Genomic DNA, 27,378 nt, shown 5'->3' on the forward strand with positions numbered 1-27,378 from the left:
AATATGAAATGTTACTGAAGGCAACATACGGACTATATTGGCAGGCATAAGTCCATTGTCCAGTTGAAGGCGATCTTCTATAAAAGCCACCCCCAGCCGACTGAAGTTATCCACGCTTGCCTGAGCCACTGCCCTGAAGGGCTGGCCGGGGCTACAGGCCAGAGGTAGACAGTAGTCAGACCACTTCAGCACCTGTACACAACACATACCACCAGTTATCTGACAAACTGTAATGATCCACAGCACAGTAAAAGTCTATTGTGCCTTCCCTGCCATCTCTTTCTCTCTCTCTCTCTCTGAAGAAATTTGTACAGAGCAACCAGACTGTTACATGGTAAAAATACTGATGTGAACTGTTTGCTTAACCTTCAGCATAAATTAGTATACTAAAATATTTTAGTAACAGTCAAACCCACTAAATAAAAGCAATAATTAATTGTAATATCAAAATAATAATAAACACAATATTGTACTGTAAATAACAAAGATATGGCTATACTAAATGGGTGTGTAAACATGCAGGCATGTAATCTGCAAAGGACAAAAAGAAAATAAAGTTCAGAATATCTGAATGCCACTGTAGCAAACAACTATGTTTTTGTCTGCTAGTTTTATCTGACAAACTTAAAAGTAATGAATGTTATTATTTTTTACACAAGAACTTAAATGCATGGAAAATTCATTGTAGAAGTTGGAATTTGGTGTGCATAATGTGACAGACTAAAAATTACACATGCTCCTCTGCAGTAAAGCATTACTGAGAAGCAAACTACTATGACACTATTACTTTCCTCAAATAGCAAATGTAATAATGTGAGGGATTACAATTTCAAGAACAGTGTCTATAGTACATTTAGTAACACTGTTTCGTTACTGGGCTTAGGCAATTTGTTTTCTGTCCAAGATAGGCTAGCTAATAATGAAGTGTATGCCCAGCAGGTCACATTAGGTAGCAGCAAAAAAAAGCTAAACAGTATGAGAGAGGGGGAGGGGAACATGAGAAGAAGGAATCCTTTACTGCCAGTGGGGCAGCATGACTGCAGCTAAACAAGAGAAACTTGGTTTTAGAGCAGGACATGGTGGTGGAGAGATGTTAAACACACGAGATCCGAAGAAGCTTATCGCTGGGGATACTGTTCAGGAGATGTCCACAGTTAACTCACCCTCATTTCAGTGCATTATATAGAAAATACCCATGAAGAACAATGTCAAGCTAACACTGCATCTGTTAGGAGAGACTATATACAGTCGCAGCTTTGCAGAAGTCAAAGCAAGGAGTTGTCGTATGAAAATGAAAAAACAAAAACAACTATAGACTCAATCGATTGAAATGGGGGGGCACATAAACCCTGAAGCATCAAAGCTAAGTCCCCCAAAGCATACCAGAAATGAAAAACTGGCAAAAGGGTGAGCCCCTGGCCTCATTCCATCCATATGAACCTCCAACGCCTCAGAGGGCTTTTACAGAGAGAAAGCCACCAAGGCCTCACCACTACCAGGCTGAACAGAAGCGCAAACATGGAAGATGCAGTTATCATCAACCTCCTCCGGAGGTGACAATGCACACAAGATGCCCAGTGTTAAAACGCTGCAGTCTTAAACAGCCCGACTGGTACTACAGCAATCATCAATACCATCATGCCCAGTAGCGAAAGTTGCAATTTGCATGTTTCCTGTATATGTTACATGAAAACAAGTGCATGTGAGAACCATTGTTGCAAACCAATCTCCTGGGCTGACCATGCTCAGTACCTGTCTAACTGCTTGCATCCTGAACCTATACAGTTGTAGCCATTTATTTAACACTTGTAGATCTAAGACTGGAAGAGAGAATCCCTCTGGAGGTCTCGTAGCAGGTCCTTGCTCCAAGCTGAATGGCATGGAGTTCTACCAGCCAGCTACAAATGTGTATGTAGATGCCATCCCTCTGTCCTGGGAGAGCGCGGCATGACGGGATACACAAAGAATGGAATCTATGGAGATGTCTGGAGCATGTTGACAGAACTCAACGCATAGACGGTGTCTACCTGCGCTCAGTAAATCTCGTTCATCCAGAACCAGGAAGCGGAGAACATATAGAACAGTTTTGTTAGGACAGCTTGTGGGGCCATACACGTTATGGTTTCAAGGTGGGGCCAGATAAGTTGCCAGGCTCCACTCCACAGGCAGAGGATTAAACAAATCAGTTTTCTCAGGCTCCCTACTGATCCAATACCAAATATCCTGCCCATAGTCAGACAGCATGACACAGATAGAGAGTAGTTTGTTCGATGTTGTTAGAGGTCCAGGAACATAGGCAGGTGGTTTTTGACCATTGTTGGCTCAACAAGAAGGGATACAATTATAATTTACTAACTTACTTCATTTTTTTATACTGGATGCAGCTGGAGTGACCTATAACCGCCCAATGCAATGAAACCTGTGACACTGACTTGAGCTAGTTCACATGACAGCAGAAAATGCATTACTCAAAGGACTGATTAAATACAGTGGCTTGTTAGCTCCCACTGAAGTTCGGTAGCTACAGCCAACTTTAAAACTGCTGGTTTGTTTGCATTAATGTTGCTAAAATGATGTCAGCTCAGCCTTACAACTACTAGCATCCATCCATTTTCTATACCACTTATCCGTCAGGGTCGCGGGGGAAGATTCACCTCAAATTTGCAGTGAATAAACATGGGAAGCACAATTTTCCTAAATCTATACATACAATACCATAGATAGGTCAACATTTGCCTGCTAAATTCAATTTTGCTATATCAGAATGACTGAAGAATATAACTTGTTAAGTAATGTGCGATGCCTACTTTCTTTTTCAATGTGTGAGGAGAATGGCAGCCTGCTCTGTGTCCTGCAGCTTCTATGATGAATGAAATATTCTCTATTCCTGGACCACAAACCAAAGAGGACCCCAGCAGCACAGTCCATTTGCTGAGGTCATCACATGCCTGGGGACAGTACAGACAGAAAATAATTTAATGCAGGTTAATGCTGTTAAACACTGATTAGGAGTCAGTAATAGGAATCATCAAATGCTTTGATAAAAAGCACTAAATGACAAGTTAAGCAGAATCTGAGTGAAAGCATTACAGTAAGCAGGTAAACAATGACAGGGTGCAGCCATTTTGATGCAAGAAGACAGAAAGCAATGATGCCAGACCCCCTTCAGTGTTTACTATTAAGTTATAGAAAAACAGTGGTACTGACATCATTATAATATCTATTAGTAACATCAGTTCTGAATTCAACATTAGAAATTAATGACAGACAATGCCACCAATTATCAGGTTCGATATTAAGCATTTTTTCAATTATTAGTATTTGTGTGTGTGTGTGGGGGGGGGGGGGGGGGGGGGGGGGGTATTTTTATTTTCAACTGTCAATAAAATAAATTAGTTTTCTCAAAAAAATCACTACTTTGATTCACATCACAAGTGACAGCCTGTCAAGGCTGAATAATAGGAATCTCCACTACATTTATTTGATGAAAAAGTAATTTAGAATTAGTTGTAGAAGTTGTTGCTATAAGCAGTTTGTAAAAAATTACAATATTTCCCTCTGAAATGTAGGGGAATGGTGAAAACAGAATATTATGAAAGAAAAGCACCTCAAAGTACCTCAAAATTTTATTTGAGTACTTGAGTAAACTGTAGTAACATTCCATCTCTGGTTATTCTAAATTTTGCCACTAAGAATTTAATTTTTCCTGCAAATGTATGTTGGTTCCAAATTTCAGTTATCGTCCTTCTTCACAACTTATAACCTATATTACGCTACAAATAAACAAGACAAGTAAACAAGGTTGTGGCAGGCCCAGGCAGAATCCATTCAACACAGACCTTATACACTTGATATCACAACTTGAAATATGTCTAACACTAGCTCCAATATCCAACCTTAGGAACTGTGACACAGACAGCCTTGTCTCCCAGTTGGAGGAAGACGATGTCCTCGGGTGGGAGAGGGATTGACTGGAGACGTGCAGCAGAGTGGCGTCCAGTCGGCGGTGGTTTGACAACAGCTGAGGCCGAGCTGGAGCAGACCCTGAAGCTCAAACCAAAGCTTCTGCTGTTAAGTCTGGATAGACTGTTGCGGATCAGTACCGAATAGCACTTGTGAAAGCGCACCCACAGGTAGACGTAGCACAGTGTTATTAACATCTTAAACATACGCGATGGCCGCCATTGTGGTTGTTCTTCCTGCCGTATAAAATGACTCTAACCCCAACTGGCGCAACGTTTCTTCTTCTTCGTCGTCTTCTTCTTCTTCTTCTTCTTCTTCACGTTAAGCTGCATTACCGCCACCAACTGGTGTGGACTTTATTCTTTCTGTTTCATATTTCTTACATTGGACTATTATATGTTCTATCATTTCCTCCTGTTCACAAAAATCACATCTACCACCATCTACCTACCAGCATGTTTCCCCATTCTGTATAATGTTCTGTTTAGGCCAGTATGTCCCAGCCTGTCCCAGCCTGTCCCAGCCTGTCTTGATATTACCCTTTCATATTCTCGATTTCTCCCTGCTGTCCTCACTCCCATCTTCTTCTGAACTCATTTGATTCTTTATAATGCTCTTTACTTCAGTTTTGCAAGAAGCTACTGTTAATTCAATGTTTTAATGCTTTGTGGATTCCTTAGCTGTCTCATCTGCCCTTTCATTCCTTTCACACCAATGTGAGCTGGTACCCATAGAAAAATCACCATGAATCTCATCATTTGAATTCTGTACAGTGATTGTTGAATGTCAATCAAAATATCTGGTAAGCTGTCTGAGTGACTGTACTGTAAACTGTCTAAAGATTTACAATTTACAATTTACCAGAGTGAACCCCAAATGAGCAGACGATTGCAACTCAGAAAAAGTTCAAGATCTTTATGAGAGATGTAGTTCTTTTCCCAAACTGTGAGTCAACAAAAACCATCCCGGAAATGGTGAAAAGGGAACCACAACAAAATACAAAAAACAGAAAACGAATCCAACGTAGGAGCAGGGGCCTGTTTCATGAAGCAGGTTCAACAAACTCTGAGTATGAATGTTAACTCTGAGTTACATTCTCTGTTTCAACACAGCTGATTGGCATTAGTTTTGTCGACTCTGAGTATGTTAACTCTGAGTATGTTGATCAAGAGCGAGCATCACGACTACAAAAAAAGCCATCATCAATGGAACCCCAATTCCCTGATTCACCATGGCGGCCGGAGGGGAAAGAAAGCGCTCAACATATTTTTCACCACTGGAGCTGGAAATCTTGATGGAGACGTACGGTGAATATGAGCATATATTCCGGAAAAAAACACAAAAGCAGCAGCAAAAGACAGAGAAAATGCATGGGAAAAAAAATCATCATCAATCATCCCGGCATGTTGTTTTCACACATTCTGTTTTCTGTAATGTTTCATTAATGAATGTGATGAAGTTAACATTTGACTCCTGTCTAGCCAACAAAAAGAGGGCAGAGGCCCCGAAAATGGGTGGAGGACCTGCACCACCACCTCTAACAGAGGCAGAGGAGATGGCCCTTAACCAAACTACTGGAAGGCCAGTGGCTGAGGGAATCCCAGGGGGCAGCTCATCTGAGCCAGTCACCCCCCAGGACACAAGTGCCTTCATAACATGTAAGAAGTCCAGACCTCTATATTATTTTTCATGAAGACTCTTTTAGAGACAGGATGTTTCTTCTTGAATCCAATAGACTCTGAGGGAAGTCTCCACCTGTTGGAGCCTCATGTAGCCCAACTCCAGCCTGTTGTATGCAACTCAACACCCCAGAACTCATAACCAATAGTAGTATAAAGTTCACAGAATAAAATGCTTGTCTTCAAAGGATAACGAAGATGAAGACACTGTGTCTGCTGTCACAGAAAGGCCTACAGAGGTATCATATTAGATCAGCTTTACATGTACATGTGACATTCTTCTATGGATTTATATTAACATGGAAGCTGACATTGTTAGCCTTTCTTAACAGAGTGTAACTGGACAGCATGAAGAGGGTCCATCAAATTCTGCAGCATAAATAAACGCAGTGAGAGTTTCAGTAAACAACAGAGTTTAATTCTGTACAATTGTACATGTAGAACAATATGACTTTATGTCATTCTTATGGATTTCCAGTTACCAGTCAAGGAGTTAGAATCCATCTCCTTAAACAGATTGAAAAAACAGATAAGAAAATATCTGTCCGCCAGATCCAAAAGGCAGATCTAGAAATCGAGATATACTTGAATAGAAGTTAGAAGTGGGTGTGCAGTCACAGGTAAATCTAATTTATTATTGGAACAATATGAAAAACTAACATAAAAATGTTCTCTTTGTTTCTCTCTGTCTGTAGGATATAAGGAAGACTAAATAAAATGAATGTGTGACATAAATGAATATGTGGTCATTTACTCTATGTGGTCGTGCCTTTATTGATTTAACCTGGAAAATCCATCCATCCATTTTCTATACCGCTTATCCATCAGGGTTGCGAGGGACCTGGAGCCTATCCCAGCTGACTATGGGCGAGAGGCAGGGTACACCCTGGACTGGTCGCCAGTCAATCGCAGGGCCAACACACAAAGAACATGCAAACTCCACATAGAAGGGCCCAGACCGGGATTCGAACCTGGAACCCTCTTGCTATGAGGCGACAGTGCTAACCACTGCACCACCGTGCCGCCCTAACCTGGAAAATGATTATTGCATATGAGATCTCTGATTGCTCTTCCATCCTGGTTTTCTGGGAGGTGGATGGGGTCCTCCTCATGGTTTTCTATTTGTAGGGCAGGGTGCTGCTCTCCTCTAATAGTTGCAATATTATGGAGAATAACATATGCCACAGTTATGTCACAGGCTCTCTCAGGGGTTACTCTGACGTAAGCACTGGACACGGTCTTTCAACAGGCCTATAGTCATCTCTGCCCTGGCTCTTATCCTGCAGTGTGCCACATTGAAGTGCTGCTGGGGGCCTGGTTGAGGATCTGGGTAAGGGGTTATGAGAGTCGGTTGGCAGGGGTAACCCCTGTCACTCAGAAGAAAGCCTTCAATCTCTCCTGCAAGTAAAGTCACACAAGTCACACAAGATCTTTACAGTGACAAGTGCCACCAGTGCAATGTTTCAGGCCACTGACTCTTGATATATACGGGTGTCATGCTCAGACCCAGGCCAAGGCTGCCACATATGTGATTATGTGAGCTGCATCACAAATGATCTTAACAGTACAGAAAACGAGACAGGTTAGTTGAAATGTTTGTGCTCTGACATTTAAAGAGAGTAGTCAATGTATGTACCTGCACATTAATGCTGTGGAAGGACTTCCTATTCACATAATCTCCTTCATTTTCTGAAGGAGCAGTGATAGGGATGTGGGTGCCATCAGTGCAACCAATCACATTTGGAAATCCTAAAAGACATTCAAATTTTCCCTCCCAAAGGTCACAGCAACATGTTATTAACAGAAAAGTTATTATTCATTTGAAATTATTTACCTGCAATCCTATTTGATGGCTCTCACAGACTTGCCAGGAAAAACAACAAAAACTGAGAGAAACCGTTTCAGAGCGAGGCACACCTTTCTGACAGCTCTGCAAACAGTTGCTTTACTTATGTGCTCTGCATCTCCAGTGTTGCAAAAGAGACTCCCGTTTGAAAAACGTAGAGCAACGCAAAGTATTTGTTCAGTGGTGAGTGCGCAGTCACTGTGGGTGATGTGAGTGATGAGAGGACGGATGAGGTTGTGAATGTACAGCAGTGACTGTAACGAAAAATGACAATGCTCATATAAAAAGTCGTGAGAGTATGAAAAATTATCCAGACGTGCTCGGAAAATCCTCGCCCGACGCAATCACATTTCTCTGTGAATCAGTGGTGCTTCTTTGTCTACAGGGTCATCCAGAAACGGACATGCCATTTTCATGTGAAGTTTGCAGGTTCGACGGAGACTCAGTGAATAAGCAAATGATTCAGGCTTATGTTCTGTAAAGGGGAGGAGTCAGAGACAAACTCGAGGTTTCTGGGATAAAACCCTCTCCCGACCAGGTTATGTTCACAGACTAAGTTACCGCGGTAACAGACTCTGAGTATGAGTTACCTCGCTTTATGAAACAGGCTTAACTTACTCCTTAACTTATCCCTATCTTGGGGTTAACTTACCTCCCTTATTGAAACAGTTAACTCAGGGTTTCGCTGATTTCAGGCTTAACATACTCAGTTTCCACATAACCTACTTTCAGGTCACTTGCCCTTCCTCATGTGTCACCTGTCTGATTGTCTTCCCATTTACCTGATTGTGTCCGCCTGATTTCCATTACCCTCGTGTTTGAAATAGTCTGTGTTCCCCTTGTCTTGTGCCAGTGTGTTTTCTCCTCTGAGAGATCACACCAGCGCTCCTTGCTCACAGCCATAGCCGTAGCTTCTTGTCTTGAAAGCACTTTGTTGCTACCTCTGCAAGAGTGATTTTTTGTTGTATGTCTTGTAGCGCAGTTTAGTTCTAGCCTAGGTCTTTTCTATCCTCTGTTAAGAGCGAATTTTTGTTGTAGCCTTGTTAGTGTAGATCGAAGTTTAGTCTAGACCTTTATCGTCCTCTTCATTGAGTAATTTTTTGTTTTTGTTTCCTTAAGAATAGATAGTTTAGATTTTCCTCAGGTTGGAGTGATTTTTTGTTCTTTAGAATCATAGCCTTAGTTTGTAGATTATTTCCTCCCTCTGGTGCATTTTTTGTTCACTAATTTTAATAGCCAATTATTGTTTTGCTTTCCTTAATTTTATTACTGTTTCATATCTGTGCGTTTTCCCCTAGGGAGAGCACACTTTAGGAGACTGTTTCCCACTCTGCCAAGAGGTTTTTGTCACAGACATCGTCAATAAAGTCTGTTTAACTGAAATCATGTCTCTGCGTCTGAGTCCTGCCCTGAGCCACAGCCTGACATCTGTGTTATCAGTATTTTATCTGTAATCTTGTACGATCCGCTCAGTGAAGAATTTTATTATTCCTTTTACCAGTCTTACTAAGTCTTTAATGTTGACAAAAAAGGTTCACAATGCACGCTAAGTAAACATGAAGGGCTCTGAATAAGATGGCTGGAGGCTTCGCCTTATATACCTTAGGGTTTGGACCTTTCCACACCTATTGTCCATCCCTTTACCATCTTAATTTTCACACCATTAAGTCATCTTTTACCCTGGGTTTGCTAGGGACTTTCCACAGGCTTCATTTTGCTCTCTATTTCTCCTGCCTCTCTATTCCTAGGTCCACTTATTTTTTTTTTTTAAATAATTTCTTAAACACAAATTACACCAATATTTCTCTTCCCCAAGCCTGTTTCCAGTTTTAGCCTAAGTTATTGCTAACATTAGATACCATTATTTCCCGGCCTATATATAATAATTTTTAAAAATAATTGTTTTATGCAAGATTACAATGAGATGTTCTTTCCAGGCTTATAAAGGTTATAATGAGATTACATAGACAGTATTTTACTACCATAGACAGTGTTTAAATAACATAAACAGTGTTTCACTAACTGCACAGTTTACCTTGAATAGCTCACAGGCCCACGGACAGTTGTACCTTTTTAATACAGCTGTACCTTGCTTTTCTTTCATCATAATCAGAACATAATCAAAACCACTTCATGTTGCCTTAAGCATTGCATACTACAACTTTAGCTCATCACAACTTACTTAGCACAATAAGGCACACAAAAGCCTGCTTGGCCTTTGCAAATGTTTATCTGGACAAAGAAGAAGACTTCTGGCTTTCTGTTTTATGGTCAGATGAAACAATGATTTATCCTTCATTTGCCGTGAAAAAGGAGAAGCCTTCAACCCTAAGAACACCATTCCTACTGTCAAACATGGTGGTGGGAACCTAATGCTTTGGGGGTGTTTTTCAGCCGATGGACCAGGGAAACCTAATCACAGTAAATGGCACCATGAAAAAAGTGCATTACATCAAGTTTCTTAACAACAAAATTACACAGTCTGCAGAGAAACTTGGACTTGGACACCAGTGGACATTTCAGCACGACAACGACCCAAAACACACAGCAAAAGTAGTGAAGAAATGGTTAACGGAATAAAACATTAACATTTTCCAGTGGCCCAGCCAGAGTCCTGACTTGAATCCAATTGACAATCTGTGGAGGAAGCTAAAGATCAGGGTGATGGCAAGGAGATCCTCCAACCTGAAAGAGTTGGAGCTCATCGCTAAAGATGAAAGGGCAAAAATACCAGTTGAGACATGCAAAAAGCTGGTCGGATTATCGGAAGCGTTTGATTGCTGTAATAGCCAAAAAAAGCTTTTCTAATGATTATTGAGAAGAGTATCAATAATTTTGGACAGGCCACTTTTGTTCAAATGCAAATAAAAGCTGAGAAATAATTTTTTCACAATGATGCCTCTTGTACATCGTCTTATTATCTTCTGGGAGACACCTGTGTCATTTCCAAACAAGAGAAAACTTGCTGGTTGAATAAAAGTAACTTTAAGTCAAAATATGAATAATTTCAGGCTTGACTGTTTATATATATTCAGATTTCCTGGTTCATGTGCTCATTTTTGGACACGCTGCAGTACTGCCCACACCAAGTACTTCCTGTGACACAAACTGCAATCTAGGTACTCTGTGCCCATGGAGTATCAGCCATTCATGTCCAGGACCTTCCAGACAGTCCTGTAGAAGAATTTCCCTCCAGGGATAAATAAAGGAATTCTGATTCTGATTCTGAAATCCTGTGGGCACCCACTGGAAGAAGACTCAGGCTGAGGCAGGTGACTGTGTGTATAGGAGCCAGAAGGTATTATGGTGATTTTGATAACAACAGTAGTAACAATAATGGTAGTAGTTGTACTGAGTCGTAACAGATTTAAATCAGATTATGACTTAACAGTAGTAATCGCAGTAGGTTTTGAGCAGGACGACAGCAGGACCGCAGCAGTCCAGTCATGATCGATAGGAATCTATGGGACAAGAAAGCACAAGGTCTCCAGGGAAGAAGTTGAGTTAGTAATATGCATTAATGGGACATAAATGTGTGTAGAAGGAGAGGGAGAGGAAGAAAGAGCTCAGTGCGTCATGGGAGGGCCCCCGCTAGTCTAAGCCTATAGCAGCATAACTAGGGGCCGGCCAAGGCCAGCCCTAACTATAAGCTTTATCAAAGAGGAAAGTTGTCTACTCTTAAATATAGAGAGGGTGTCCGCCTCCCGGACCGAAACCGGAGATGAAAGTGACATATTTTGTCATGAAAGATGAAAGTGACATATTTTGTCATTGGAGGGAACTCACTCCAACGAAATTTGTGCTCTGCATTTAACCCACCCAAGTGACGTGCACACACACACAGCAAACCCGGGGCAGTGGGCGACTGCGTGCAGCGCCCGGGGAGCAGTGGGGGTTAGGTACCTTGCTCAAGGGTACCTCAGCCATGGACACCGGGACGGGGAATCGAACCAGCGATCCACCGGTTACGGGTCCGACACCCTAACCGCTGAAGATGGTTCCATAGTAGAGGAGCTTGATAACTAAAGGCTCTGGTTCCCAATCTACTTTTGAGGACTCTGGGAACCACAAGTAGCCCTGCATTTTAGGAACGCAAAGTTCTGGTGGGATAATAGGGTACTATTAACTCTTTAAGATAGGATGGTGCCTGACCGTTCAGGGCTTTGTAAGTGAGGAGGAGAATTTTAAAATCTATTCTGAATTTTACAGGTAGCCAATGTAGAGAAGCCAGAACAGGAGAAATATGATCTCTCATGCTGGTTCTTGTCAGTAGTCGTGCTGCAGTGTTCTGGATTAGCTGGAAAGTCTTTATGGATTTATTGGGGCAGCCTGATAGAAGGGAGTTACAGTAATCCAGTCTAGAGGTAATGAATGCATGGATTAATTTTTCTGCATCTTTCTGACTCAGGATGTGCCTAATCTTTGCGTTATTGCGGAGGTGAAAGAATGCAGTCTTTGAAATATTTGCTATGTGCGAGTTAAAAGACATGTCCTGGTCAAAGATAAAAATTTCTTACAGTGGAGCTTGAGGCCACGGCTAAGCCATCTGGCAATGCAATATCACTGCATAATTTGTTTCTAAGGTGTTCGGGGCCCAGAACAATAACAATAACTTCAGTTTTGTAGCAGGAGGAAATATTTAAACAAAACTTTTCAATGTTATGGAGTTGCAAGGTAGGACGGCCAAGTTTAGGTATGGAATATCTGAACAACCAAACAAGTAAAAGTGCTTTAGAAGGAACAACAAAGACATAAATACAAAAATTAAAATGCCACATAGCAAAATACAAAGTACAGAAAAACAGCATAAAACAAATGTGATCATAGAGGCAATAATGCACATAGAACCATTAACCATTTAAATTGTTTACACAATTATTTTTAATGACTTAAAACAATGCCACTTAGTATGGGGCAGCACTTGTTGGGGAAGGTACAGGAGAAGCAGTGCTTGCTGATGCTAAAGTATTAGTTATGCTAGCTGCTGTCTCTGATGTACTAGCAGCAGCATCATTGCTACTACTATCAATACAGACAGAAGCAGCACTACACTTTTTAATAGCTCTGAAAAACAGATGCATTACACAGCATTAACTTTCTCTTTATGAGCTGCTGGAAGCTGGAGAGGAAAATAAGTAAGCTTGTAAAAACCGCTGTGATTATTTGAAACAAAACAGTGCAGAACTACAGCCTGGTGTGCCTGGGAAAACGCTGCCGCTTCTGCTGCATTCAACTACACTCGGAACTTGGAAAGATCTGGGTGGGAAATTCCGACTTCCGAGGTAAATGTGTTTCACTTCGCATCCTCGGAAAATATGGCTGGCTACAGTAAGTTGATGTTTGTTTGGATGTCTTTCGAGCATTTAAAATACTTCTAAGGAAGTACATCAGCTACTTAAGGGAGAGAGAAAAAGAAAATCGTCATATTCCGAGTGTAAGTCCGTGCCAAGTCCGTGGCCGTGCTGAAACCTGATGATACACAGCGGAGGTGTAACCCAGCTGTAATTCCAGCTACTGAGTTACTGTAAATGTATTATTATTGTTGTAATGTTTTGTTTGTATTATTTGGAGTGTAGTGCCCTTTAAGGGTTAGGACGGCACTCTACGACAGTTTTACGACATGTCGGGGCCATACCTTTATAACAACATAAGTATTTAACCTTAAGCTGTGCTGTCTTGTCCAATCCTTTGGAAGCATGTTCAATAGTATCTTTTACACGAGGTTTCCTCCGCTTTGTTGAAGCCATCTATGATCCTACAATCAAATGAAGCTTTAATGTAACCAGATAGCCTATAAATTTTAAATCACAATTATTTATGCTAGTAAGGGTGGGAGATATGGCATGTGCAATGTCTGTAAAAACAAGAATTTCACTCCAGGGATTAATAACGGAATTCTGATTCTGATTCTGATTCTGAAAATAATATCAAGGTATTTTTAGGCCATATCATGTTAGATGGAATATTATCAAATTTCCTCAAAAGCTTTTTATAAATGTTGAGAATGGGCAACAAAATAAACATCACACTATGTTTGACCAAATACCTTGATATCGGTATCACAATCCTATTGTAGCATAAATTATTCTTTGAAAAAAATACTAACTCAATGAGTTAGTAATGATCATCAGAACTTGAATTTAATGACTGAGGTGGGAGAAGACAAACAAGTTTAGCAAATAATATTTCACTGTAGTGCGGCTTCTCTATCAGAAAGAGACATTTATTTCATATCACAGTACAAAAATATCTAGAATTTCAGACGTTATAGAGCAGGGGTGCCCACACTTATTTGGCTCATGAGCTACTTTTTACAATGACCAAGTGAAACTGATCTACCTACACTACACATAACCGGTTTTTATTATAGGATATATGTAGTCTATGGGTTAAAATAATCAAAGAAAACATCTTAAAATTAAAATTGACAATGTGTTGTTAATTACATTTTTAGTACAAACATCTTGAATGTTTGTACTAATGTAGCTTAGCCATAGCCAGTTATGGGCAGTTAGTCAAGTCTGTGACATGGGGTAAGCTTTGGGCATTAAGGGAAGAGAGAGGTTGCTACATGGATGATAATAAAAAGCAATAAATAAATAAGCATACCTCATATTTACCGTGTATTTTAACTCAGAAAACTAGTTGACAGCAAGAAAAGTATTCTTACTTTAGTGTAATGTTAATCAGCCCGTCATTGATGGATGGACTTATGTTACCTACTGACTAGTAAGCCAACTAACGACCTAGTGCACCGACATGATTGAGGGACATGATAAAACCTTCAATCTTAATCCACATGCAGTCTGAACTCCAACAGTACAGTCCTCTCTGCCGGCCTGCAGCATCCAGCTGTCTGTCTGGTTTCTTGACATGGTCCAAAAACATGCGTGTTGTTTAAGATCTTGTATTAATGGTAAGAGCTCTCACTCCTTTGATCATTCACACTACTACATACACACAAACACGCAGTAACGCAAGCGATTAGGAGAGAGTGGGACATCTTATGATCTTATGATCTTATGATCTTATGATCTTATGATCATATGATCTTATGATCTTTGGAGCACCGTGAGGATAGGTGATAGGCTAACGCGAAAACATTTTCTGATGTTTTTGACCAGACATTTGAGCTACATTTGAGCAGTTACGAGTGGTCTTGCGCTTTTGCAAGCAAGTCCCGCTTCACATCTGTATATAATATAAGCTCTTCAATAAGCACCCATATGCATAGTGAATGCATGAAAATCTCCAGATACCTGGCTTGGTCTTTAACACTGTATTATCCACAATTAGGTGTCCTCCGCTAGGTATGTTTACCCTTAGATCATCTATTTTAGCCAGTAGCTAGCTTGCATCCACAGTCAAAAAAACAGCCCTAACAGCGTTAGACTTTGGAAATAAATGTAATTTGATTCACGGAGGAATTGGTTCATTGAAAGAACTAAATGTTGCAATCTCTAGTGTTTGCACCATTTTTAGTTCAGGAGTTCTTGACAGATGGCTGCTATATGTCTTTACCAGCAGGACACATCATTAGTTGTGTACCTCAACATCATGGAATGTTTCGGCCATTTATCACAATACACCCTCTGCTGAGGCAGTCCTACCGCAAGTTGATCAAGCCTGGGTGTGTGTGTCGTGGTTAGTTGTTCGCCTTAGCAGCCCAGGTGGTGTCACTGCTCTTCAGCCACAGCCAATGGCTCGTCCTCTTGGCGGCGTCGGTCAGCTCTTTGATGGCCTGTCTGTGAGCCTGTCCCCTGACTCCGACCTCCCTAAGGATCAGATTCAGGGTTTAACCTAGGGACTAACCTAAAATTAATGTTAAAAAAAAGTTAAAACACTGCGCAATTATTTTACTTTCTGCTTTCAACTGGTAAAATTATGTTATTTGATTGTAATGTTATGTGTTATCCTCCCCTTGCTGCCCACTCAGTCAGTGCTAATACTCTCCTTACATAATTTAGTATGTATATAATACTCTATGAACTTAAAATTGTAACCTTATTGTGAAGCTCAACTGGTGGGAGGGGACGCACCTGACTGGCGCATCCGCTGACGCTTTGCGAATTTGTGTATCCAAAGGTGGGTAAATGTGTGAATCGTGTATATTCAACAGGAAATGAAAAAAAAGTTTAAAGTAACACACACACACACACATCATGTTGCGTCAATATTTCTAAAGGCCTTAAAAGGTGTAGGAAAGGTATAACAGTCAAATAGCAATATTATCTTACAATAGATGTATGGTAGTTATCATACATTCATTTAAAATGTTTTAAGTCATAATTACTCAATAATTATATCAATAAAAAATCTTTAATCTTTAATTGGATTATGAGGCCACTCAAAATGGTCTCATAAACCGATTGGTCTCATAATGCTGGTATGTAAACATGAAAATTGGTTTCACAAACCACATTTGCGTACACACACACACACACACACTGAGACTCAACTTCCATGGCAGCAGCCAGGAGCATGTGGTCTGAGATGACAACAAGACAAAGTGTCAGCTGATGTGTCATCAGGTATCATCAACTGCCGCAGGTCAATGATCGAATTTGTAGCTGTACCAGCAGATCTGCGGTTGTATGATCTGGATATTTGGATGAAGAAAGGAGAAGAGCTGTCAACTGATCACCACCTGGTGGTGAGTTGGATCAGGTGGCTGGAGAGGATACCCAATAAACTCGCCAGACTTAAATGAATAATGAGGGTTTGCTGGGAACGTCAGGGTGAGGACCCTATTAGGATGGTCTTCAACCTTCCACCTTCAACCACATCGCGAGGGTGGTGGGGGGACGTGGAATCTGAGTGGGCCATGTTGCATGCCACAATTGCTGAGGCAGCTGTCAAAGCTGCAGTCAGAAGGTTGTTAGTGTTAGTCACAGCAGCAATCCTTGCCCTTCACCAAGCTTGACGGCTGGTTGGCTTGTGGGAGTCCTGAGGCAGCTGACAGCCACCAGCAGGCCAAACAATACATGGCTTTGGCAGTTGCAGAAGTAAAAACAAGGGTGTGAGAGGAGTATGATGAGAACGTGGGAAAAGACTTTCAGTCAGCCTTGAAGAAATTCTGGCAACCTGTCTGCCAACTCAGGAAGGGGAAGCGGTGCTTCTGTCACACTGTTTACAGAGGGGATGGGCAGCTAAACCAGAGGAATCTTGCCTGATGTGGCATGATAGTCTCAAATCATATAGTAAGACCCTATGGAAGACGAGAGCAGCTTGTAACTCAGCATAACAACAACAGCCTCAAGATTTCTCTTTAGCACTGTAGTCAGGCTGACTGAGAGTCATAGCACTATTCAGAATTCCTTTATTTATCCCCCGAAGGGAAATTCTTTAAGAATGAGCTGTGCATTCCTGTAATCCTCAGTAGTAATGGTTTTGTGACCTTTTTTAATGACAAAATTTTACTCATTGGACTCAAAATTCATCATTTTCTAACCTCAACTGGTACTGATCTACTTTCAAATACAGGAGCCTTAGAAACAGCTGCAGGACCGGCTAATTATCTAGACTGTTTTTCTCCCATCGACCTTCAACAACTAAATTCATTGTCTTCCTCTAAATCAAAAACATGCCTCTTAGACCCCATCCCAACTAAGCAGTTTGTTTATGTTAATGATGAATCTTCCACACACACAAAAGCTTCTTACCGAGTTCCCCAAGGTTCTGTGCTCGGACCAATATTATTCACCTTATATATGCGGGGAGCATATATAAGGTGGTTGGTAATACTATTAGGAAACACTCCACACATTTTCATTGTTATGCAAATGATATGCAATTATATTTATCAGTGAAACCAGATGAAGACAATCAGCTAGTCAAATTTCAGGCTTAAAGACATAAAGACCTCGATGCCTGGCAATTTTCTACCTCAAAACTCAGACAAGACTGAAATTATTGTGCCGGGCCCTAAACATCTCAGAAACAAATTATCTATAGATCAAATGATAGCTACCCTGTATGTTATTACCTTGACGTCCAGCCCAACTGCAAGAAAACTGGCAGATCAGGATATGCCCTTTAACTCGCACATAGCTCAAATTTCGAGGACTGCTTTCTTTCACTTTCACAACATTGCAAAAATTAGGCACATGCTGTCTCAAAAAGATGCAGGAAAAAATAGTCCACACGTTTATTACTTCCAGGCTGGACTATTGCAACTCCCTTTTATCTGGGTGCCCCAATAAGTCCCCAAAGATTGTGTAGCTAATCCAGAATGCTGCTGCATGTGTACTGCCAAAAACTCATATTAGAGATCATATTTCTCCTGAATTGGCTTCTCTAAACTGGCTGCCTGTAAAATTCAGAATAGAGTTTAATATTCTGCGTTGTATATAAAAAGGCCTTAATGGTCAGGCACCATCTTATCTCGTTATACTTATCTCATTATGACACTAGAAGTCAACGCTCCCAGGATGCAGGGTTTCTGTCTTCTAAAATAAGTTTTTTCTCTCCACTGTTAGCAATCGTTGGCTCATGCGGTTCTTTGTGTACTAAAAACTAAATTAAAGAGTTTGATCTAGACCTGCTTTAAGTGGAAAGTGTTATGGGACAACTTTCATTGCGATTTGGTGCCATACAAATAAATTGAATTGAATTGAATTGCATTCGCTCTTACTCCGTCTCAGACTTGACGTGATGGAGGTCCATGAGGTCTCACTCTGTAAGTTCAGAGAGTGGACAGTCAGATTCAGCCTTGCTCTCCACTGACTGCAAGACATGATATGAAACCCCTGGGTGTTGCCCGATTTATTTAGATATTGACTGAACAATATGATATTTTACAGATTTATTTTACAGAAATTTTTCATTTGTGTTGGTCAAGGCAGATGGCCACCCATCGAGAGTCGAGGTCCGCTGCGAGGCAATTTTTTTCTCGCCACTGTCGCCAAGTGCTTGCTCAAGGGGGACTGTTGGGTTCTCTGTATTACAATTTAATTAAAGAGTTTGGTCTAGACCTGCTCTAACTGGAAAGTCTCATGAGATAACTTTTGTTGTGAATTGCCGCTATATAAATAAACTGAACTGAATTGAAATGTAGATTTTGAAGTTTTATTCTGTTAATAGCATACATGTAACAACTAAGCTACGACGTGCAGAAAGCAGCAGTGAAAGCCAGCAATTGTTTAAACAGCTCAGATTCCTTCTTAATGAAGTTGCTTTCTTTTTGGAATTAACAATAAACTAGATGCTGGATTACACTCTGGGGGTCGGCAACCTGCGGCTCTTGGCTCAGAGAGGGCGAGCATATTTTGGGGAAAAAAATGATTTTTGATGATTAAATAAAATGATGAATAAATAATGGACACTTAATTTAAATCGATTTAATTCTGTTTGTTCAGTATTTTTTTCGTTGTAATAGTTATTTCTTTGGAGATTGAGGTGCTCTTGTGACATTAACTTACAACTTGCTTTAATATTTTGTCAATCGTACATGATTTTGTCACGTCCTGTTTGCGACACCTGTTGCCCCAAATAAGTGACTTATTTTGGCCCCCGGTAAGCTATGGACAAATCTAAGAAGAGAAAAGTTTTAGACAAAAATAGATCGTTTTTAGAACATTTATAGAATAGAATAGAACATTTTTTTCTTTTATTTCATGTATATGCTGTGCAATTTAACGCGTATTATCGCGTATTCGTTAAATCGATAATTAATTAACTCCGACAATTATTTTATCGCGCTGTTGTGTTTACTACAATAATTATTAAGTCCGTTTTTCACTAGTTATCTAACCGTTGCTCACTTGTTCACTGAAAGCGTTAACGTTGCCACGTTGCCGTTTGAAAATAAATGTATAAGTGCCAGTGACTTTTTCTCTCAAAGTACAAAAGAATTAGGTGTTTTGTGTTGTTAAAAATGGAAAATAAAATTTTTCCGTTTAAGGTTTATAAATTTCATAAAAATAACATACAGTTCTCATATATAAATAGTTAAAGGAAGTTAAATAAGTTAAAGGAAACTATATGTGATGTTACTTTCAGTTTAGTGGTCAAATAGGTTTTTGTGGCTTCGAGTAGGTTTTCATTTGGGAGGAGACGGGTCAAATGGCTCTTTTCATACTAAAGGTGGCTCCTGCTCTAAGATATCCGTTATAACGATGGAGGGCAGCATCACATTTCATAACGTACAACTTGCCGCAAATATATTCGAAGAAGAAGATTTTGTTTTTACGACAGTTGAGAGCGGTAGGCGGCGCAGTATGCCGATTTCTATGCGGACCTCAGCATGGTGTGTTTTTACCTTGGAGTTTACTTGCAAGTGGAGACGGATCATCTTCCGGTCCAGTAATAAAGCGTATCATAGACAATACGGTAGTGTTTTTCAGAAAAACGCACAATTTACCGGTGAGTTAAACCATTTTACCATTCTCGGAACGGGTCCCAACATTACCCCCAGATTCGGTTCCATTTTTGACGTTCAGGTGTCCAGAAAAAGCAACATGTCATCCACGGCGATGTCCCAACGAATGGTTTGGGTGGACCTGGAGGTAAGTCACAGGGTTAAAACTCGCTTATATTTATACCTTTAATTTAACGTTATTTGTGTATGGCAGCATCGCCTGTTAGCCAATGCAATACCAACCTAACCAGAAATAACTAACACACAGACGCAATTGCATACTTTTTTAATGTGTAACATCTGCTTGTAAATGCTCACTTATTCCTACATTAATTTTTTTTTTTTTTTAGATGACCGGTCTGGACATTGAGAAGGACCAGATAATTGAAATGGCATGCATTATCACCGACTCTGACCTGAACATTTTGGCTGAGGTAATTATAATACCCTTGAACAGACCCTTGTCTTTTATCTGTTTTGTGAATTAAACCTTGTTGGCCTGTTCTCGGTTGGCAGGGGCCGAACTTGATAATTAACCAGCCTGACAAACTGCTAGAAGGCATGTCTGAGTGGTGTAAAGAGCATCATGGGAAGGTAAGCTTGGAAAAACACACAGAAATTAACTTAGACAAGTGGTTGTACAAATAGGGTTGTTTGTCCTTGAGTGTGGAGCAGGCAGCCAGCACAGTCAAAACACTCACCGTTGTATGAAAGAGCTCAGACTGAGCTTGATGTTGTTGAAAGCAAAGCAAGAGGGCTGATGTGTGTGTCTGAACACATATTTTTTAAGTGTATGCCCAGTGGGGATGGAGGGAAACCAAATGAAAAAAATAAGAAGAAAATACAAAGAGCAACCTAAATAATCAATCATTAAGCTTGTGTGAACATAAGCATTATGCAGTGATGTACTTATCAGAAGAGTAAACAGATGTTTCTGTGTAAGGCAACCATACTTTGTGACTACACCAGTCAGCCATAACAACATGCCTAATATTGAGTATGACCACCTTTTGCTGCCAAGACAGCCTTGACTCGTCCAGACATAGACTCAGCTGGATCTCTGAAGGTATGCTGTGGTATCTGGCACCAAACTGTCAGTAGCAGATCCTTTAAGTCCTGTAAATTGCGAGGTGGATTGGACTTGTTTTTCCAGCACAGTCTGCAGATACTTGATTGGATTGAAATCTGGAGAATTTGGGGGCCAAGTCAACACCTTGAACTTGTTGTTGTGTTCCTCAAACCTTTCTTGAACCGTTTTTGCAGTGTGGCGGAGCACATTATCCTGCTGATAGAAGCCTCTGCCGTTAGGGAAAACTGTTTCCATGAAGGTGTGCACTTGGTCAACAAAAACATTTAGGTAGTTCCACACATCCACATGAATCCATCCACATGACTGAAGTTTTCCCAGCAAAACATTGCCCACAGCATCACACTGTCTCTGCCGACTTACTTTCTTGCCATAGTGCGTCCTGGGGCCATGGCTTCCCCAAGTAAGCAATGCACACACACCCGACCATCCACTTGATGGAAACGAAAACGTGATCAATCAGACGCCATTTGACCTGCAGTAACTCTATTGGATCAGACAACACGAGCCAGCCTTCGTTCCCCATATGCATCAAGAAACCTTGGCTGTCCATGACCCTGTCACCAGTTAAGCGGTTTTCCTTCTCTGGCCCCCTTTTGGTAGATCCTGACCACTGCAGACTGGGAACATCCCACAAGACCTGCAGTTTTGGAGATCCTCTGGCCCAGTTGTCTAGCCAAAACGATTGGGCTCTTGTCAAAGTCCCTCAAATCCTTAAGCTTGCCAATTTTTTTCCGCTTCCAGCACATCAAGTTCAATGACAAAATATTCGCTTGCTGCCTAATCCTACCCACTGCCAGGTGCCATAGTAACGAGATAATCAGTGTTATTCACTTCACCTGTCAGTTTTCATAATGTTATGGCTAGTGTATGTTCCTCAGACACAGTGAATGAACAAAGCCAGTGCTCTAACTTTTTCAGTTATTTACAAGAGACAAAAAAAATGGGTGGGGTAGACTCCCCAGATTCCAACCTGATCAAGAATCTGTAACATGCACCAGAATAAGCGAAACGCGTAATAAGCGCTTTGGCACCACTCCGGAGATGGTCCAGCACAACTTGGCATGGTTAATGGGAGAGTTACAGATATAAATGAATTTGTGTAAAGAACTAATTGTACAATTAAAAAGGCAGTTTACATAATTTTTACAAGTTAATTTACTGTTCTGTGAGCAGAGTAAATTCCAAAGGAATTATTTTAGTGGGCAATAAAAAGAAAATTGATAAAAAGAATTTATAATTAAAATATTAATCAGTCAGTAAATTCAGTCAGTTCAAGTTGATTAACAAAGGTTAAACAGTAAGCAAGTAATAATAATAACTTGCATTTCCATTTTCCAGTTGCTTTTTCTTTTTCTTGTTAGTTTACTTGCTTAATCATTTATCTTGGCCCTGCATTTAGCATTTCTGTGACGCTTTGGGCCCAGCAATGGCAAAACAATGCAAATTAGCCATTGGATCTTAGCAGCCAAAATGTTCACCAGAGCAACTCTGTGCCCTACTTCACAGTGTAGGGTTTTATAATGAACAGAGTATAAGCAAGTCAAGGTTATTACACCATGCTTCCTTTGTTTCATACCATTCATAACTCTGTATTACACCAACACTTCATGATTAGTATGTAGCAGACATAATATCACAGCATCATACTGTACATACAGAGATGTATACATGCATATACCTGTTGAAGAGACATGCAGTCAGTGTAAATTATTTAAAAAAAAAAAAAAAAAGGATAAATTGAGAAAACCACAGTAACTGGGAATATCGCCTACTTTTGTTAAACGAAAAACATCTTTCTTGTTTGCTAGTTCTGTAGGACAGGAGCTAAATGTATTTTACACATTTGCATATCACAGAGTGGCATTTCTCTTGTCATGCCTTCATTCCGCAGAAGAATTACTTAAAACAGCTGTTCCTAACATTTTTTTTTCTTGGAGCTCCCCCTACTAGTCTCTACGAAAAGCTGAGTCTCCTTATTCTGTCCTTCTGATAAAACCAAAGTTAAGATACACTGTATAGACCAAAGTATTCAGACATTGGGGCTGTTTTTCAGGGCTCGGGCTAGGCCCCTTAATTCCAGTGAAGGGGAATCTTAATGCTTCAGCATACCAAGATGTTTTGGACAATACTATGCTTCTAACTTTGTGGCAGTAGTTTGGGAATGGCCTTTTCTTTTCCAGCATGACTGTGCCCCAGTGCTCAAAGCAAGGTCCAAGCAGGAAAAACTAAGATGAGCTTGTAAGCCACCTGATCAAACTGAGAGTGCAGGTCACAGAGGTTGCAAGGTTACAGAGGTTTTCTGTTGCTGAGAGGACAAAAAATACATAGCCTATTTTGAAATAGATGATACATATATATACATTTTTTAATAAATTATCAATTAAGTGTATCAATAATAAATAATGTTAAAGTTTGACAAAGTCAGAGCAGACAAATCCTTGCAGACCCCTGTAGTCTTTGTTGTGAACCCCAGGTAAGGAACCACTTCTTTTAAGTAGTGTGTAATGAGATGGCAATCAGTTGATAGTGTTCAGAGATGTGTATAGCCAGTGTAATTGTGTCTCAGTCAGGACTGACCCAGGCTGTGCGGGATAGTAAAATCACCCTGGAGCAAGCAGAGTATGAGTTCCTTTCCTTCCTTCGGCAGCACACCCCACCTGGACAGTGTCCACTTGCAGGTGAGTTGTAGCACCAGCAGCAGAACTGTGATATTACTCAGCTGATTTCACTCCTATAGCCATGTCCTATGTATCTGTATATGCAGGTAACTCTGTGCATGCAGACAAAAGGTTCCTGGACAAGTACATGCCACAGTTTATGTACCACCTTCACTACAGAATTATTGATGTCAGCACCATTAAGGAGCTTTGCAGGTCAGTGTTTGTGTAACTGTAGTGTGAGAGTTTCTGTGCTGTTGTGGAAAGTTCTTAGCTTTGACATGATGAAGCCTTGTTTTGTGAATGAGTCATTTTGTTCAGATGATATTGTATCTCCTTGTCTGAATAAACACTTGTCTCTCATTTTTCCTCTGTACAATGGAGAGAAATCCATATTACAATACAATACATCCTATTGTAATACAGTTAGGTCCATATTGGAACAAATACAAGTATTTTGGCATTTGGCCTCTGTACACCACCACTGTGAATTTGAAATGAAACAGTCAAGATGTGAGTGAAGTGAAGACTTTGAGCTTTATTTCAAGGGGTGTGACAAAAGTGTGGCATTAACCATTTAGGAATTACAGCCATTTTTATACACCCACCCCTATTTTTGGTGGTTTGTTGTTGTTCTTTCAGCCTATTGATGGCCTCTTTCGCTTGTTTCATAGACATCTTTTTGGACCTCATGTTGAGTGTTCTAGTAAACAGCTACCAGATGAAAATGTAACAGAACCAATTCCAGACCTGCAAAGGATTTTCATCCAGGTATTAAAAAATTATTCATTATATTTGCAATTATGTTAGTGTTGCAATTTTAATTCAGTGTGGTGGTGTACAGAGGCCAAATGCCAGATATCTCATATTTGTCCCAATTATATATGGACCTAACTATACATTTTTAATAGTTTGTATAGCAAATTGTATACTTAATTTGCTCTTCTCGTGAAGGAATTATTATTTTTGCAAGCCCCACTAATGGGGATCTTTTCTGCCATTCCTCAATTTACAAGTCTGGTGCAGATTTAATATTAGATTGCTTTGACGTTGTAACCCAAAGATTTAAGTCTTTCTGCTTTTAAGGCAGTATGGCATTCTCACTTTGAACACTTTCAGACGGTGGTTTCCAGAAGCATACAAGATGGTGCCTCACAAGAAGGCAACCCACAGGTAAACAACAAGAAAATCAAAATAATCATGTAAAATGATCATTGTGTAAAGTACAATTCTGGTTTATTTCATCTGAAGTCCTACTTTTGTAGCTGTGTGGCCTTTGTGTAAATCATGATTATACTGTTGTCCTCAAAGGAACTGCTGAGATTTTGAACATTGTGACTGAAGTCAGAGAGGGGAAAAACATGAGCTGTCAGAAAGGCTGGAAATAAACCAGAAGTTATTAAAACCACTTTATTTGGAGGTGAAACTGAAATAAAATGTAAAAATAAATATAATGATTAATTCAGGTGATGCAAACTTCAAAAATAACCTCAGTGTCCTACAGAGCTACATTTTTTTCAGCACACTCGCTGGAATATGACAGATATGCCTCAGTGCAATGTATGGTAAATTCATTACCGTACTCTATACAAGCAAAATTATTCAACATCTCTAGCTCAACAAGTCTTCATTCAGTTGCTATAAAAAACCAATATAGTCATGCTTTGGACAGTAGATATCAAATGTTTTAAGTAGTGTTCTTATTGTTCAAACAGTGAGTCTGCAATGATGTTCAGTATCTTGCTGAAATTAGTACTGTACGCACATTTTTTATTTTGTCAAATGTTTGATCAAACTTCACCAAGGGATAGGACAAAACACCCTAAATCAGCAGTGTTGTGATCATTTTTTCTGAATTTTCATACCAGTACTGTTGTTGTAAGCACTGTAAATTTAAACAGTGTGGAAACACACAGAGTAGTCAGGAAGTCCCCGTGTGCAGATGCTGTGTGTGATGGGTATTCCTGTGTAAAGACTGAACATAGAAATTTAGTTTTGTTATAAGCCACAGCAAATTTAATCAATCATTTCAAAATTTTATGTGCCGACCATGCAAACCAAATTTTGAATCCATGCAGTCAGTCACAAAATATAAACTTTTTGCCATGTGATGCCCTCTATAGGTTGACCTCAAAATGCTTTTGTAGGCCTTTCTCAAACACAGCCTGAAGATATGCACCAGCCAAATGTATGCTGATTGGATAAATCATTAATAAGTTTTGGCCATTTTCTTGCTTAGCTGTAACTTTTATGAAGTTTTGTTTTGTTTTTGTTTTGGTATCATGGTCTAAAATCTCAGTAACTACCTTAGTGCAGCTCAGGTAAGTGTTAGCTGTGCTCAGGGTCAGAAGAATATGCATAACACAATGAATAAAATTAAAACCCTGGTTTGTCTTTCAGAGCCTTGGGTGACATCTACGAGAGCATTAAAGAACTGCAGTACTACAGAGCCAATGTCTTCAAAGTTTCAACAATGGAAACAAAATGCAAGATTGTAGAGAATGGAGGCAGCAACAATAGTTAGTACATATGGTCACAAGACTGCGGCAATGCTCTTTAAGTATTGTGTTGGTATATTTCCCGTTTTCATCATGAAGCAGTTTCATCATTCAACGTGATTGTCTTCATTAATTTTCTTTTCGTAATTGGCTTCCTAATGATCGTTTATTTCAGTATTCAGAAGTTAAATGTATAGGTTTCATCAGGGAAAGCAAGGTTGTGGTAACATTTTATCATTTTATTCAAGTTTAAAATATGGATATTTGAATAAAATCTCTCATTTGCTCCTTTTTCTTTTTTTAAAAGACACCAAATAAACTTGTCCCTGAGGAAATGATCCAGCCCACATGTGTCACCTATTATGGTCTGACTCACTAGACTATTGGTATAAGCTTTGTCATTGGCCATCCTCTTTATGCCCTCGCCTCCTCCATTGCCCTCCCTTTTATAATCTGCTTGTTATTGTTTTCAAAAACAGCCTCTGAGCTAGTATGCTGCCCTGAATGAATGACATGTTACCCTGACCCTAAACTGGTGAGCAATGGTTTACACTAAACAAGCTGTTATCCTTCTCCATAATTTACTTATTTTAAAGCCATGTGAAAGATGATTGTCTTGTATCAGGGTGTCTGTCTGCTTCTTGTGAGTGTGATATCACAGTACTGGTTTAAGGCAATCAAATTTGGCATGAATGGGACAAATCGCAGACAAGTAGTTTTATGGCTAGTAGGGATGGGCGATATGGACTAAAAAATTGATCCTGATAGTGTCTGGTATTAATCACAGTAACAATAAAGATGACGATAAATAAACACCAGTTCAGTAAAGGGTACTAAATTACATCAATTAAGTTCAAGTAGTACACCTGTACTGCAAAAATGTAGTGAGTGACACCAAACAGTCTGAAAGTCTGAAAAGTCTGAAATGTGAGAACAGAATCTATTATTTATTAAAAATGTATCAAAACTTTTTGGTACACAGGCAGTAAAAAAACAGTGCAAACAGCAAAAATAACTTAGCTTATAAAAATCACAACTGCCTCCGTTAATTCTTTCCGTTTTCTCTGATTATCATACGGTGTGGAATGAGCAAGTGCTTCTGCAAATTTTGTTCGAGTTGATGGTTTCTTTGGATGAAGTTGACGCTGCTTCTGCATCCTTGTGCATTTTCTGGCTAACGTCGTATTCCAGTTTGTGCTTGTGTTTGAGGTGGTGGAACAAATTAGTCGTGTGACTGTCCTTTGTATTCACTATTTGTTTGCAGACCTTGCATGTGGTAAATTGCTG

General features: G+C 40.0%; 2 protein-coding genes across 7 annotated transcripts in view; one reads left to right on the forward strand and one right to left on the reverse strand.

Moving 5' to 3' along the window:
* Positions 1–4,257, reverse strand: part of hlcs (holocarboxylase synthetase (biotin-(proprionyl-CoA-carboxylase (ATP-hydrolysing)) ligase)) — a 58,633-nt gene extending 54,376 nt beyond the window's left edge. For 2 of the 4 annotated variants that reach the window (XM_046409992.1, XM_046409993.1), the window contains exons 1-3: positions 3,897–4,257; positions 2,808–2,948; positions 30–192 (exon numbers count right to left, since the gene is read on the reverse strand). In XM_046409992.1, coding sequence (XP_046265948.1) covers positions 30–192; positions 2,808–2,948; positions 3,897–4,169 — 577 coding nt within the window. In that variant the 5' untranslated portion in view covers positions 4,170–4,257. The remainder of the gene's footprint in view (positions 1–29; positions 193–2,807; positions 2,949–3,896) is intronic. The other 2 variants (XM_046409994.1, XM_046409995.1) reach the window with 2 other exon arrangements.
* Positions 4,258–19,671: 15,414 nt separating this feature from the next.
* smfn (small fragment nuclease) lies at positions 19,672–26,434 on the forward strand. Of its 3 annotated transcripts, none has more exons than XM_046411426.1 (8): positions 19,672–19,994; positions 20,197–20,280; positions 20,363–20,440; positions 23,503–23,614; positions 23,701–23,809; positions 24,268–24,364; positions 24,713–24,766; positions 25,994–26,434. In XM_046411426.1, exons 1-8 carry the CDS (start codon positions 19,707–19,709, stop codon positions 26,003–26,005), a joined length of 834 nt encoding a protein of 277 aa, XP_046267382.1. In that variant the 5' UTR covers positions 19,672–19,706; the 3' UTR covers positions 26,006–26,434. The 3 variants fall into 3 exon arrangements, 2 of the variants coding, with proteins under 2 accessions (XP_046267382.1, XP_046267381.1); XR_006845269.1 differs by having other exon boundaries at positions 19,673–19,994; positions 24,236–24,364; positions 25,994–26,080; XM_046411425.1 differs by lacking the exon at positions 24,268–24,364 and having other exon boundaries at positions 19,676–19,994.
* Positions 26,435–27,378: the final 944 nt, after the last annotated feature.

This window comes from Scatophagus argus, chromosome 14 (genome assembly GCF_020382885.2).
Source record: "Scatophagus argus isolate fScaArg1 chromosome 14, fScaArg1.pri, whole genome shotgun sequence".
Classification (NCBI taxonomy): Eukaryota; Metazoa; Chordata; class Actinopteri; family Scatophagidae; genus Scatophagus; species Scatophagus argus.

Excerpts from the sequence above, each read along its gene's own strand:
- smfn (XM_046411425.1), top strand. The coding sequence starts at position 19,707 with ATGCCGATTTCTATGCGGACCTCAGCATGGTGTGTTTTTACCTTGGAG. Across the intron at positions 20,441-23,502 it reads GTAAAGAGCATCATGGGAAG|TCAGGACTGACCCAGGCTGT; the intron begins GTAAGCTTGGAA and ends ATTGTGTCTCAG. Across the intron at positions 23,810-24,712 it reads ACCATTAAGGAGCTTTGCAG|ACGGTGGTTTCCAGAAGCAT; the intron begins GTCAGTGTTTGT and ends GAACACTTTCAG.